This window comes from Crocodylus siamensis, chromosome 13 (genome assembly GCF_052110815.1).
Source record: "Crocodylus siamensis isolate JL-2025a chromosome 13, ASM5211081v1, whole genome shotgun sequence".
NCBI classification, from domain to species: domain Eukaryota; kingdom Metazoa; phylum Chordata; order Crocodylia; family Crocodylidae; genus Crocodylus; species Crocodylus siamensis.
The window spans coordinates 12,152,449-12,168,370 of NC_143407.1; the positions used below are offsets into that span (position 1 = coordinate 12,152,449).

At 45.1% G+C, this 15,922-nt stretch overlaps 1 protein-coding gene across 1 annotated transcript; it reads left to right on the top strand.

Moving 5' to 3' along the window:
• The first annotated feature begins 3,202 nt into the window (after nt 1-3,202).
• Nucleotides 3,203-11,680, top strand: LOC149853936 (tubulin alpha chain, testis-specific-like). The gene is made up of 5 exons (XM_090025399.1): nt 3,203-3,355; nt 6,504-6,726; nt 8,347-8,495; nt 10,273-10,953; nt 11,263-11,680. The coding sequence occupies exons 1-5, from the start codon at nt 3,353-3,355 to the stop codon at nt 11,554-11,556; spliced, it is 1,350 nt and encodes a 449-aa protein (XP_089881525.1). The 5' UTR covers nt 3,203-3,352; the 3' UTR covers nt 11,557-11,680.
• Nucleotides 11,681-15,922: the final 4,242 nt, after the last annotated feature.

Sequence of the window (15,922 nt, forward strand, 5' to 3'; positions counted from 1 at the left end):
ACCTGCAGAAATGTTAGTGCTTAGGGGACTTTTCTGGTGAAAATGTAGGTGTTGAAGGAATTTAGGCTCCTCCAAGGTTATGCAAGGGCTCAGCTGTGTGTAGCACAAAGAACAGTGGAATGTGCCCTTGAAGTCCACATAGCAAGCCTTGCTTACAGAGCAATTCCAAGTAGAGCTTTGCAGTGTGGCTGCTAATGCCGAGGCAAAGTCAACCCAGGTACCCAGATCCAAGTCCTAATCAGGTGGCTAACTGTTCAGTGAAAATATATTTAAAAGGGCTAACACAAGCCTTGTACACATAAAGGGGGACATGGAGTAGTTTTATGGTGGGGATGTTATTCCATGTATAGCAGGTGGGTTCCCAGTGGAAGAGTGTGTTCAGTCAGTTCTCATATTCCCATTTCAAAAGGGATGTTGAAAATAGCAGTGTGTGGCAGAGGAGTGGGAGGATTAGAAAGGCAGGTATTCATGGATGATCTGTGGTCCTGTATAGTAGAGGGAAACTAACAGGGCTCAGTTTATCTGTCTTATGCTAGAGAAGGTAAAAAGGCAAATTGTTCACAGTCAGCATGTCCCTACAAGAGAAATTTAAAAAAATATTGGTATTGACAAAAAAAACCCCCAGAATTTAAAAGTGTCCAACTTATAATCCTTCCACTTTCCCAAGTGATGCATTTTCTGTTGCTTGGTAGCCGTCATCATATAAACCTGTTCTCCTATTTCCTATAAAGTCTTCTGTGAAAAAGGATGAACTTAAAACGTGGTCTGTCCGTATGTATGTATGTATGTATGTATGGGTACATATCTATACACATCATACATGTATTTATATATATATATGTATGTATGTATGTATGTATATGTGTGTATAAAATAAATACCCCTACGACAAAAATACCTTCCATGCTGACGCAGTCAGCCCTCTTTTCTATCACAGATAAATAGAAAGGGGAAATGCCATTTTCCCTCTGCAGTTTTACTTTAATGTAGTTCTAATCTGTTCTAGAAATGCCCTCCAGAACCTTAATAGCTAACATTGTTGATCAATCACTCTTGCTAAGGATTTTTAAAGTAATGTAAGCCCCACCCTCTCGTACAGCCAGCCAGCCAAGGGAACACTTAACAAACCCTCTCTCTGCTTATGGATGAAACCCTTTTCTGAGAGGTTTGCTTTATATGAAAGAGAATGGCTCTATTCAGAAAGGATAACAATCTTATTGCTCAAGGCTGCTTTAAATACCTGTTGTGACTGATTTGGCAAATACTGTAATCACTAAAAACCTCATAAAATCACCACCAGGAGGGGAGGCATCCACAAGCTTCACTTCAGACGCAGTGCTTCTCATGAAAGCTTTTGATAATCTGTCCTGCAAGACTCGAGCTCTCAGTTGGATGCACCCCTACCTCTTGCCTCCTCTGGCAGAAGCTCCCCAAGTGTTTACTGCATCACTGACTGCAGGCCAGAGCAGCGTGCTCAAACCTACCACCCATGATGGTTCAAAAAGAGACTGGATATGTTCACAGCCAATAGATTTATTAATGGCTATTGAACAGAATGGTTGGAGAAGTTTTCTTTAGCACCTCTAACCCAATAAATGGTGGATGCCAGGGAGGGTATTGAAGGGGGGCATAGATCACTCTAGAGATATCCATATGTATGTATGTATGTATATGCATATGTGTGTATACACACACAGACACATATGTATTAAGGCTGTGCAAAGCTTCAAGTGGTGATTCGATTCAGAGGAGATTCAGCCTGATTCGGTGGCCGAATCTCTGAATCCGAATGGAATCGGGGGACCGATTTAAAAGTCCAAATCGATTCAAAGGTCTCCAAATCTTCGGAAAAGATTTGGAGAGCTTTGATGATTTGGGCAGTCCCTGGTGGCTGCAGCAGGGAGCTCCACCTGACTCTGAGCTGGTAAGTACTAGGGGTGGGAGAGGGGGGAGGGGACCATGGGGGGACCCCTGCCAGCCCCTACGACCCCCGCCCGCTCCCCTAGCCCCGCCATGACTGCCCCTGCCCGCCCCAGCTTAGTACTTTAAAAAAAAGCCCTGGTTTTCAGTGGGTGCTGCTGGGCGGGCAGCAATCCCTGCTTCCCCCCACTGCCCCATGCTGCATGGGGGGCTCTACCATGAGCCCCCCCAGCCCTCCCCTGCTCCCCCATGGGTCTCCCACCCGGGCCAGCTCCAGCCCTTTAAGAAAAAAAAAAATCAAGAAAAGCCCAGGGACTCACTGCTCCTGCAGCAGCCTTGGGGGCTCATGTAGAGCCCCTCACCTGGCGCAGGGTAGCGGGGGGCAGTGGGGATCGCCACCCGCCGGCAGTAGCAGTGAGTCTGGGGGTTGTCTTGGTTTTTATTTTTCCTTAAAGAGCCAGAGCTGGCCTGGGCAGGCACCCATGGGGGGCCTCGGGGAGCAAGGGGGGGTTGGGATGGCTCATAGAGCAGTGGGGGGCAGTGGGGATTGCCCCCCACCTAGCAGCACCCGGTAAGCCGAGGCTTTTTTTTCCCCAAAGAGGCAGGAGCTGAGGCAGCCATTTCCAGGCTGGGAGAAGGTCAGGGAATGGGCCTGGCCTGGCTGACTGGGCCAAATCGAATTGGGACAGCGATTCGAATCCCCGAATCCAGAGGGAGTACTACCCACTTCACTCACTCACTTTCTAACATTATAAAAGCCTACGTCTGTTTGTCTGTCTGGTGTCATGCTTTATTTGTGCTCTGATTGGCTGACAACCAGCCAATCAGAGTGCGAAGAAGGCAACCTGGCGCCATAATGGTGGGGGACATGACACAGGGGCACGGAGGCTCCTCCCCCTCCCCGGCCTGCTCTCTAGACACACACACACGTATATATAAAGTGTGCATGTATAATACACACACGTTGGTCGTGTACACGGTGTGACTCGACCCCGCGTGACATGCTTCCTGTCCGTGTCACTCGTTGTGCCAGACGAGGCCCCGAGGCGGTTTTGGTCTCTACCGCAGGGCAAGCAGGGCCTCAGCTGTCCCATCCCCCACCCATTTCCGCCCAGCCCAGCTCCCCCCTCCCGTGCCCCCGCAGCACAAACGCTCCAATGGCGGGAGCGGGCGACACAAATTCATACCGGCCGCCCAATGGCGAGCGCCGGGCACATCCAGCGGCGGACGTAGCCCAATGGCGAGCGAGGCCGCGCGCGGCCAGGGCATCCGGCAACCAATGGGGAAGGGGGCGGGGCATCCCTGCCGACCCCGGCCAATAGGAAGACAGGGCCCGGCGTCCTATATAAGCGGCGCGCAGGAAGCGGCCGCGCTTTGGCGGTGAGACTTGGACTCGTTGCGCGTCCTGTGTTACCTGGGCCTCGGCGGAGCCATGGTGAGGCGGCAGCGGGGGGAGGGGTGCGGGCGGTCGCCCGCTGCCTCGCTGCAAAATGGTGGCGCCCCGCCCGCGCGATCATGGCGCCTGACGCTCGCGGCGGGCCCGGCGCGGAGCTTCCCTCGGGCCGGGCCTGTCCCGGCGGCTCGAGGGCCTTGGGAAGGAGGCGGCGGTGCATCGCCCTGTGTAACATCTCCCGTCTTTCTCCAGCTTAAGAAGCTCTGCCCGGGGCCGGTGGACGCTAACCCAGCGGCACCTCCTCGGGGCGAGCAAGTCCAGCTTTCCGTCCCGATAAAAAGTTGAGAGCCAATGTCCAATATTGTTAAGACGCAGCAGATGTAACATTTCTGCCCGTGCGGTCTTGGCCGTGCTGCTGTTTTAGGCGAGCGAGTCTCATCTCTTTTTTCTTTTTCTTTTTTTCCCCTCCTCCCCATCTATGCTGCTAAGCAGCTTGTAGGGGTTTTTTTTGGTAACGATTAGGAAAACTGCCAAAGCTGCTTCCTCTTGGAAATGAGTTGCAGGTGTTTCTCCATGGATTTAGAGAAGCTGGTTCCTCTCCGTGAGTGATGTTGTAATGTGCAGTGACGTCCTGGATAGCTTTAAAAAAAACTGCCCCCTGCAAAGGCTCAGAGCTGAAAGGCACCCGCTGAGAAACCCGGTGTTTTGTTAACGTATGAAAGTTCGTCATTTTTAGCACTGGACTTTTGAGTGCTAGCGTTTGGCAGCAGGACCAGTATTGGACTGGTGCTCAGGGTGGCCCTGGGACAGAGGCAAAGGTGTGGGCTGGTTCTTCCCCCCTTGTCCCCACATCGAATTACTTTTGTTAATTTGCTTGGGAAAAGGTGGCATGCAGTGCTCCCCGTCTACAATTTTATATTTTTTGTGGCTGGTTACACGTGACCTAACTTCCCTTGCGGATGTCCTTGGGCTCCTGCCTTGGTTGCTTGTTCCTAAAACTGACTCCAGCTGGCAGTATGAAATGTGTAGACCCCTGCAATTACTGTGCAGAGCATGAGATGGCACTGTTTCTTCTGAAACCCTTGTGGTGAAGGGAATAGGGTAGGTCAGGGGTCAGCAAAATTTAAGGAGTGGCTGACTGAAGGCAGCCAAGTCCCCCTCTACACTGGTAGCTTATGCAGTGATTGATATGTTACCAGTGGTATAAATGAAAAGGGTGTTACATGTGCAGCCATTTTCAAGGTGCTATAAAATGGCAGACTGGCCATAAAAAAAAAAAACATTGTACATACAGTGTAAAGCAGTTTTATGGCTGGTTTATATGGTGGAGTTACCCTTGGTAAGCTACTAATAGTCATGAGTGCAGTTTCTCCCCGATTTTCTCAGGAATAATGATTTGATTAGTTGAAGTTAAATGAATGTAGGAGTTGGATCGATCTGCTCCTTTACTCTGGTGTCAAGATTGAGTACACTGATGTCAACATGTCCTATCCAGGCCTGAAAAGAGAGACGTAGTGTTGTGATTTCCCTGTAAAGCTCATTTAGGCAGGAGACAGGGTTGAGACTGTGGACATGTACTATGGGTAATGTATCCCCAGTGCTCCTCTTTCCTGTGTGGTTAGGAAGGATTTATTTCTTTCATTTTTTTTTCTTTCAGTACTTCAGTTTTGAAAGTGCAAGGGGAACATGGGCAAGAATCAATGCTGAGCACCCACAGCTTGAAACCAGTGTTGATAGAGGCTTGTGGGAAGTGTTCACCTTGGTGTTTAGGCCATTTCTGAAGTGCCTTTCAGTCTGCTGAAAAAAGATATCCCCTGGATTGCTACTGCAAGTGAAACAAGGAGCAATGGTTTCAAGTTGGAGCAAGAGAAGTTTAGGTCAGATATTGGGGAAAACTTTCTCACTAGGAGAGTAGTGAAGCCCTGGAACAGGTTACCTAGAGAGGTGGTAGCATCTCCATCCTTGGAGGTTTTTAAAACCCAGGTAGACAAAGCCTTGACTGGGATGATCTAGTTGGGTCTGGTCCTGCTTTGAGCAGGGGGTTGGATTAGATGTGACCTCCTGAGGTCCCTTCAACCCTAATTTTCTGTGAAACTGCAAACAAATCCCTTGACCTCTGCTTCAGTTTACCCATCTATAAAGTCCTGGCTTCCAGTTTTGGGTAAGAATAGACATTTGGGGGTTTTGGTGGCTCTTTTTCTGTTTGTTTTATTTGTAATGGTGCTTTGAATATGTAAAGCCAATTTCCTTGAAGTTTGAACATAACATGGGAGCCAGGATATGCTACAGAACTTGACACTGAAGCCCATCCGCTCTACACTGGGATCCATTTCCTGAGAATATTGTTGCCTGGCTTGGCTGCAGCAGATACTTGGAAGAATTTTCGGATCTAGAACAGTGTTAAACAGTTATTGGAAGAGAGACCCTTATTTGCAGTTAGATTTTTATAAATGAGTGCAGGGGTCAGTCATTTGTGTTAGTTCTGAAGTTCTGTACTTCTGTATCCAGCACATGGGAATGAATGTATAAGTCACATGCCTAGCAGAATGCATAAATTACTCCTTCAGCATGTGCAACATAAAGAGAAGGAGCTGGGGGTTGTACACCTTCAAGATGAATGACAAAAGCTTTTTCTGCCTTCACGTACTAATAAAAACATAGTATGGTCCAGTATTATGACTCCTGTAAAGTGTGCTCCCTCTGCTGGCTTTAACCAACCCACTCCTGAAGCTGAGCTGGTGTCCTGGGTGAGCCGAGGTGGGCCTACTGCCACTGCCCTAAGACGCATGTTCAAAGCAGCTGTTTAATTTTTTTGTGACGGGGAGGGAGGTGGTCCTCAGCCAGGGAGAGGGAAAATTGACAAACTTCATGCTTCCAGGTCTCTGAGGACACTAACAACGAAGAGAAGAATGAGCTTATAAAGTATTACTGGATGTTGTCCAAAGTTGTTTTTTTCTAGGTGAAAGGAGATGATGACTTGAAGGAAGCTTTTGTGTTCAGTTGAATTTTGTGCCAGCCACGCTAACCCCCAGCACAATGGGGCCAATGTTATGGGTGCTGTCTTTAATAATTTTGCAGCATGGTAGTTTCAGGCAGTTTGTATCAAACATTTTGCTAGACAAGGAAGCTACTGTTCCTGCCAAAAATTCTTCATTTTCTTTTTCTTTTTTTTTTCTTTCCCATTGCACAGCGTGAGTGCATCTCAGTCCACGTGGGTCAAGCTGGTGTGCAGATTGGCAATGCATGCTGGGAACTCTACTGCCTGGAACATGGGATTCAGCCCAATGGCACCATGCCAAGTGATAAAACCATTGGAGGTGGTGATGACTCATTTAACACCTTCTTCAGTGAGACTGGTGCAGGAAAGCATGTCCCCCGTGCAGTGTTTGTGGATCTTGAACCTGCAGTGATAGGTAAGTAAAATCAGCAGTGTGGATTGAACTAACAGATCAGCTGGAATGGTGTTTGAAGGTTCAGTTTACCTCTATTTCTGGTATGGTACAAATATTGTAAAAGCACTTAAAATATCTTTAGGCAAAGCCTAGTCAGTGTCTGTAACTGATGCTTTTTGCAAGTGACCCAGGAAACACTCTGTTTTCTCTTAGCCTCTAACAAGTAACACGCATCCTAAAATTGAGAAGAACTTTGCCATACAGAAGGGTTTTAGGGTTAGATGCCAAGTAATGGACGCCCAGCAGATGCATCTAAGGAGCCAGACACGTACTTGGATCTTTAGATTCTCACATTGTTTCCTACAGGCTAGATCAGCCTTTTCAGATTACTGTATATATACCGTGCCTTCTGAACCCTCAAGGCAGCTTTTTTTTGTCCATCAAATTCTCCTTATGCTCTACGAAAAGAATTTATATTCCATATCTGTGTAACCGGAAGTGCACTTAATACTAAACCATTGGCTTCTAACAAAACTACCAGCTAGAAAAGTTAACTCTTGTTTGCTTTGGGGTTCCCTTTAGTAGATTACCCCCAGTGTCCTTTCTAGCACATCAGCAACTTTCATATGCTGTTCACTGTGGTTCACGTGCAGACTCTTCCTAAAACCACTTCCATCCTTTCTTGTTGCCCCAAATACACTGTTTTATTCTGTCCCCTTTGTCTCTTTATTTTTTCATGTTTTCTGCCTCCTAATCATAGTTCTTCTACAGGCTGTACCAGTTCTTTTGCATTAGCTTTCCAGAGACTACACATCTATGCCTTAAAGAAATTCTAGGTTCTCTTAAGTCTGTTGCTTAAGGCAGGGCTGGCTAACTTCTAAGTGGCTGGGGAATGTATGCTGTGAACACACGGTCCTGTACTGTGCTACCTGGTGTCCTCCTCCACTCTACCATGTGTCCTGCTGCACCACCTGTTTCTTTCCCTGTTCCTTTCTGGTCATTCATGGATAATTGTTATTACAAATTGTCATTACAAATTAAGCAAAATTTTAGACGCACTTGATCTTTACATTCTGGATAACTGGTGCTTGGCATAGGGAACTTATAAAATACACATTCTGTTTCTGTAGCTCGTATTTTAATCACAGGGAAGAATCATAGAGGAGCAGGGCTAGGTGGCACCTCCACAAGTTATCTAGTTCAGCCACCTTCCTGAGGTAGGATCATCCTTTTCCAAACAATACTATAGAAATCCATTGTTTAAACCTCTTCATAAAATTTTGATTGACCCTGATGCAGCACAGACCTGGCACAAGTAAAGCAGGGGAACCACAGCAGCCAATGTCTTGCTTCTGTGATCTGCTAGAGTGGTTCAAAAGCCAGAAAACTAAATTGGCATTTGACTCTGGACATGCAGATATTCAGTAAGGTACATAAATGACTCAATTTTTCCTAGCAATTAAACACCCAGTAATCCAACACAACCTGGTGGGAACCGTGGGTGCCTTTTTAAAATTAAGATGTATATTACTGAGGTCTAGACATAGATTTGAGTGTTTAGTTTTGTCTTAGGCCAGGATCTTCAAACAGCATGCAAAACTTACTGTAATTAATTTGCACAATGTTTGGTTTTTTTCACAGATGAAGTGCGGGGTGGGACATACAAACAACTTTTCCACCCTGAGCAGCTGATATCTGGTAAAGAGGATGCTGCAAATAATTATGCTCGTGGTCATTATACTGTAGGGAAAGAGATAATTGACCTGGTCCTAGAGCGCATCAGGAAGTTGGTAAGTCTTTCTATGATGGTGGCTGTTCATTCAAATGGGGATAGCTAACCTGTAGCATGCACATCACAAGTGCCCAGGGCAGCCTCTGTGGCCTGTGACAGATCAGGAAGGGAGCAAGAGGCATAGTAGCATATAGGACAAGGAGCAGAAAGCAGAGCAGCAGATCAGGCAGGGGAAGGGGATTGGAGTAGTATGCAGAGGATACAAGACTAATTTGTGGAACACCTGCCAAAAACATGTGCCCCGCTACCTTGTGAGATTCAGCTAGAGAAAAACATTAGAGTGCCACGATCAGAATACTCTAATTAAGCTTTCATGGGACATTTGGGGCTCAGTTCAGTTCTGCACCCTGTTGCATGGTAAGGAAAGCTGTACAGGTCTGTTCAGTTATCTGAGTTGATCAGGTGTGTATGTTACTGATTAAAAATGGAAGTAGCTGATCATGGTTCTTACATGCAATCCAAGTGAGCCCTCTCAAATTGTCTAAACTGCTTATGTTAAACACACAAGCTTTTATCCTAACATTTGATTTTTAAACCTACAAATACCAAGGATGCAGTCCTGTCAATAGTGTCCAATTTCCATGTTTATTATTGGAAGAGGATCAGTTCCTGGCTGAGGTTACTTCAGAAATTTTAATCAAGGAACTTTACTTTGTTCCAGAATGGTTTGTTTTTGTGCAATTTGAATTCAGATCATATTTGAATATTTTATTCCTCTTTTAATTTAGTTTCCAATTTCTTATGGTAACAGAAAAACAAGGGTCTGAGACTTCCTTAGGCTATAAACCTTGTGGCAAACTGAGAAGAAGCGAAGTATCAAGCAGCAAGAATGTGCTTTGCATGCAGCCTAGATACAGAATGGTTTTGATCAGTGCATAAAGGCAATAGGAGGATTTGGCCTCCAGTGCTGTAGTTGGGGCTGGGGGGAAGAAGAAGTTAAAAGTAGTATCTTCCCCACCCCCCCACTCCCCCCCCCGGTTGCTCTTTGAAGGTCAGAGGAAGTTTGCTCTAAATTTTGAATCCTAAACTAGGGATGAGATACCAGAAAAGTCTCTTTATATTTTTAGACTGTTACAGCTGGTTACATACACTCCAATTTTGACAAGGTTTTTCCTTTCTCTTAAACTATTGAGAGTCCTCAGTCCTTCATATCTGAGCAGGTCGTATTCCTCCATTTCTGGAGTGAAATACTAGCTTTTGCCTACTGCAGGGGGCTTCCCGTTTGAACTGGCTTGGAGAGGTTGCAACAGGGCAACCATCTCTTCTGTATTTACATACATGCTTCTCAAACAAAATGGATAGCAACAGGAAATGACCACAATATAGAATAGTGCCATCTCCTGGCAGGAGTGCATAATGTGTGCATAACACTTGGTACAGAACTTGAGCTTTCTGAGTGGTGAAGAAGTTGAACTCTTTGCTTTTAAAAAGCCCAGCTTGACATTAATTTTCATGAATTTAATGTGACGTTAAATTCCCTGAATTTAAACCTGCATAATCTCAATTTAGCACTGGAACATAGGACAATACCGACATTTTGGGACAGATGTAGAATGTCAAATAGTATGTGCGTGTAAAAATAAATGATGCCACAACTTCCAACTGTGTATTTACTGAACAAAAAGGTATGAAATGGATTTTAGGGAAATACTGTTGAAGTGAAGGAGGTAGATATCATAGAAAATGATTCACAGTAAAGGGCCGGTTTATTTATTTAAATTTTAGATTCTAGTGTTCAGTTACTGTGTTCACATTTTAAATATTCTTTCTTTCAGTCTGACCAATGCACTGGCTTGCAAGGCTTCCTGATCTTCCACAGCTTTGGAGGAGGCACTGGCTCAGGTTTTACATCTCTGCTGATGGAGCGCCTTTCAGTTGACTATGGAAAAAAATCAAAGTTAGAATTTGCAATCTACCCTGCACCACAAGTCTCAACAGCAGTTGTTGAGCCCTACAACTCAATCCTGACTACCCATACCACTCTAGAGCATTCCGACTGTGCCTTTATGGTGGATAATGAGGCCATCTATGACATTTGCCGTAGGAACCTGGACATTGAACGCCCTACCTACACCAACCTCAATCGCCTCATTGGCCAGATTGTCTCTTCCATTACTGCCTCCCTGAGATTTGATGGTGCCTTAAATGTAGACCTCACTGAATTCCAGACCAACTTGGTGCCTTACCCACGTATCCACTTCCCCTTAGTAACCTATTCCCCAATTATTTCAGCAGAGAAAGCCTACCATGAGCAACTGTCTGTGTCTGAGATAACTAATGCTTGCTTTGAGCCTTCCAATCAGATGGTAAAGTGTGATCCTCGCCATGGCAAGTACATGGCCTGTTGTATGTTGTACCGTGGTGATGTTGTTCCTAAGGATGTCAATGCTGCTATTGCTGCTATCAAAACAAAGCGCACAATTCAGTTTGTCGACTGGTGTCCCACTGGTTTTAAGGCAAGTGCTAACTACTTCCTTTCTGAGTTGTACAATGGCTCTTCACTTGTTTTACATTGGGTTAGATTTTTGCATTAGTAAAATCAGGGCTGTGGTGTAGGTACCTAGTGGGGAGTTATAGTGCTTTTAGGAGTGAAGATTTGCATTTGTTTTGAGCATGCAGCTCATTGGACCATTATAGGGACGATTATGGATGGGTAAAATCAGATATCTGTACTTGATCTTCTGTCGGATAAATCTGTAAACAATTGGTCATTGCCAAATATGGCAAGAAATCTAACCTTTTTTTTTTTCCCCTGCCTCTTCCAGGTTGGTATCAACTACCAGCCCCCAACAGTGGTACCTGGTGGAGATCTTGCCAAAGTGCAGCGTGCAGTGTGCATGCTTAGCAACACCACAGCAATTGCTGAAGCATGGGCCCGTCTGGACCACAAGTTTGACTTGATGTATGCCAAACGTGCTTTTGTCCACTGGTATGTGGGAGAAGGAATGGAGGAAGGTGAATTCTCAGAGGCTCGGGAAGACCTGGCTGCACTTGAGAAGGATTATGAAGAAGTGGGCACAGACTCAGTGGAAGGAGAGGATGAAGGTGAGGAATATTAAATTCCACAGAAGTGAATGGCAAGTCTTTGCCACTCTACAGCCTCTTCAGCAATAATGAAAATGTGGAAATTTCTTTTCTGAATCATGCCAAGCTGTTTGGAATAAACTTTTTTTAAAATTGGAACCACTTAGTAGTCTCATTAACTCTGCAGATACACGTCTCAACCACACACAGATTGATAGCTCAAACTCTACATTTGGGGGGACAGAGACAGAAACCATAAAAAATGTCACCCCCTACCATATAAAGCAACCTCCACTGTGGACTAAACTCTGAAGTTGCGGTACCTGATTGTGAAATTGATATGGCCTGCCTTGCTTAACAAGGGCCCTTTGCTATGCTATGCAGACAGAAGAGGAGTCTGTAAATGTCCTTCTGTAAAAGCAAGGCACACATCAAGTAATGGGGGAATATATGGTATTTTGGTTTTTGTTCTTTGCCTGTCATAATACTTGGCAGTCTTTCCTTGCCTGAAAAGGTGGAATCCTCAAAGACTTAGATGGGAGCTGGGCAACACCATCCAAGTGGCAATAGGATCTGTATTTTGATTTGGAATCAGAAACCATTGATAGTGATTTGGGTTCTAATAAGGCACTTGGAGCTGCAGTCACCCATGTCCTGGAAACCACTGCGTTAAGTGCTGGGGAAGAAACCCCTTGGATTAGTAAAGAAGTTTTATGGACAGCCTGTTCTTGCACATTGTTGCTCTTTTATTTATGATTTGGGTTTATTATTTATTTGAATTTCAAGGGTAGTTGGGAGCTGATCTGACTTGCAAGTCTGTGATAAAGTGGAAATCTCATTTTATGGAGAGAAATGTCTCCCCTAGGTTTTATTGTCCTTATCAGCTATGCCCTTATGTAGCAATTAAGCTACATGCTACACTAAAGGCTTTTACTGTATGCATTGATTTGATAAAAGTAGCCAGAGCTGGTAAAGATGGCTACTTAAAACCAAATTTGACCCTGAAACTCTGGCATAATTCAAACATGTTGCCTCTGGTCCCTTTTTAGGTCTTTGAAATACTTCCTCGCTCCCTAATGGTTGGAGTATTAAGTTGTTAGCCATGCACAAGGAGAAACTTTTTGCTCAAGGGAATTTGCACAAGAAATAGACTGAAGCAGGAAGTGGAACCTGGGGAATCAAAGGTGGTTGCTGGAACTGAGTGGGGGGAGCAGAAGACTAAAGCAGCTCTTGTTATCACAGACAAGTTTGTAGCAGAATTCAAGTCTCTTCAAAGTCTAGAAAAAAAATTTATGAGGCAATTGAGTGGCAGGGGTGCACAGGTTTGAGGAAATGTGAATAAAAATCTTTAAACCAATATAGAATTGGAAAAAAAAATCAGTAGAGGGGAGAAACTTGCAGGGGGGAAAAAGAAAATATTTGAAATTTGTTTAAGGAAAGTAGCACAAGTGTTGGGTCTTACTGGGGGTGGGGGGGTGGAGAAAGGTGATTCTACTCCCATTTTTAAAAGCACTCCAAACACTTCTAACTAGTCTACACTCAGTGGCACCCTATTCCAAAAACAAATGGCATTTTGGGCTGCCTGGGTGGTGGGCATCATGTACAGTGTGGATCTTGGACTAGCCAGAGTGGGCTCTGCATGTGGTACATGTCCTGTGTCATGCAGTTCAACTTGAACCCATGGGCAGCACCAGCGCCAAATAGGACTCTGGGCTGGATTTGGCCTATAAGCTGTACATTTGACTCTTCCCCCTCCCCCCCCCCCCCGCCACTTCCCCTATTATAAATGGCAAGATCTTTAAAATGTTAAAGGAAGGAAGTTGCTACAAGCCAAGGCTGTCCTATGCGGGGGTTGGACTCTGATCTATTGAGGTCGCTTCTGACCCGAACATCTATGCACCTGGCACTGTGGGCTGCCTGGGCCAAAATGCAGCCCATGAGCTGTGCCCAGTCACTGTTCCTGCCATTGCTACTGCTGCTACAGCAGCTGGGGTCTCCAGGCCCCACTCTCTTCTGGCTTCTGGTTCCTTTCTGGGAGTGGGGCAGTGCAGTGGGATGGGGTCCAAAAGGTAAGTTGGTCTACACCCTGTATACATCTCCAGGTAAATCAAATAAAGTCAGAATTGCAATGATCAGAAGAAAACCTAGAACTCTTCAGCTAAAGGAAAATGTGGACAAGGGAGGTTATGTTAACTATGCAGTCAAAGGCCTTTGCTGCACGCATTACTTGGCAAGAAAACATCCTAGACTGGAAAACATTAGGTGCCTATTGACTTTGGCTCAAGTGCAGGCATTGTACAAAGTAAGCTAGTATCTTAAGTGAAACTAGCAACTGATAGCTGCTTAATCACCTGATACAGAATAATTTTCATGACTCACTTTGTGCCAGAGGAGGAAGTAGGCTAGAGCCCACAGCAAGCTGCCAGAAACCGTACTGCTCTTTGCAGGTAATGGCAATTTTAAATATTGTTCTAAGATCCTGTTTGTACCATAGCGGGGAAATGCTGTGCATCTGAATCAGTGGTATGGACCATATAATGAATATGCCTCATTTTATATATGGTAACAAGCATCTGCCACAGATGACTGGGCTGTTTTTGAGATGATTCAAATTATGACAGCTGCAAAAGTGTCAATTTTGGTATTGTATACACTAGATAATCATTTACAACATGCTTGGAAATCCATAGGCATTTCCCTACTCCCCTTATTGCAATGCAAATCCTTGGAAAAACCTACAGAGTCTTATACCTTCAGGTTATTACATGAAAGGGGGGTGAAAGCATGCATTTTTAATAGACCACTAATGGAAAGTATTACATAGTTCTCCCCCCCCCCCATACACATGCACAATTATATATATTATTACATGTTTATTTCAGTTCAAAAGGTCTAACTGATTGATTGGTTCCTGATGTATGTTCAGAACAGTATAACAGGAACCAGTCATATACATTAGACTTATGACTATATAATTCAGCTAAAAAATAAAGGCATGGCAGACCTGGCTGCACAGTCATTCGCTGCACTTCACCTAAGGTGGTATTTTTCTTAAAAGTATGGAGGATTCCCAGCTTTGCCTGCAGTTTTCCCTCCGACCCCCCTGCAGATCAGCCAGACTGGAAGGGGGAATTAGTGTAAGCCCCTAAGACCTTGTGTAGCAGGCATGCTGATGGTCTTTGTAATAATAATAATAAACTCTGGATCCCAGCTTCTTCGCTTTTCCATAATCGATTGCCATAGGCCAGTTTCACACTTACTTGCCCCAGTTTCTTCACAGCCTCTAATTCTGTCATCTATTGTCCTCCCTCACTCTACACGTTATTTCCATTCTGGAGCAGCAGGAGCCTGGGGCTTGAACTGAGGTCTTAGTCTCATGGGCACAGGTTTCCATAGCTGCTCCAGCATGTGACTGGCTGGATGTTAGACCCAGCCTGGCCTGGCCTTCCCATGAGGTTCCCAGTGAGGGACCATGTGACCCAAGAGAATAAATGGAAGCCATAAGCCCTTGATGGAAGGGCTATAAAAATCCTCCCCTAGCCCTGGATCCTTGTTCTTGCAATAGTGCTTGTAGTCCTGCTGTTTGGGAGTGTCTTGCCTTGGACAAGACTGAGTTCTGCCTGCTCAATATGATTTTTGGACCAACTGTGTTCTGCTCAATAGATATGATTTGCAGCTGATTTGCCCTGAAACACCAATTATATCATAAAAGAAAACTAAACCAAACAGTTGTTCCCTTTCTGCTTACTCCGTCTCCTGATTCCTGTGCTGGCCTCAACCATGGATCTGACTCAATCCCCAGTGTGAAACCTCAGACCTGAACTGATGCCTGTACTGTGACTCTTGGCTTTGGCTTCTGGACTCCTGGTATTGTTGACCCTCAGCTCCTTTACCCTGACCCCCGTCATACTGAGTGCTAGCTCACTTGTTTCATGTAACTACTAAGGATCCATGATCAGTATATCACTTTTAAGTGTGCAGTGCATAAACCCAAGAGCACTAATATGCTCTCCACGTTGTTTCCCCCCATGGTTCTGCCAAATCAAAATGTTTCCTTTGGGGCAAGATCACACATTCCCCTTCCCTGTGGTATCTCTCAGCCAAGTTTGTTTTCTATCTCCAGTTATAATCAGCAATTTTTTTCTTAGTATGATAGGAGCATATCTTTTCATTCTGCTTGGTCAGGAATGGATGACTTGGTCTTGCCCAGTTTTCCAGGAAAAAAAACTCCTAGGCAGGGGGTCGGATTCAATGATCTGTTGAGGTCCCTTCCAACCCATCTATGAAATTTATGAAAACATCTACGGTAGACTGGCATCAAGCCCAGAAAACTCCAGTTTAAAGGTACCCATTTACAAACTTATAACCATTTTATGTGGGGATGTACAGTGCAAATTATTT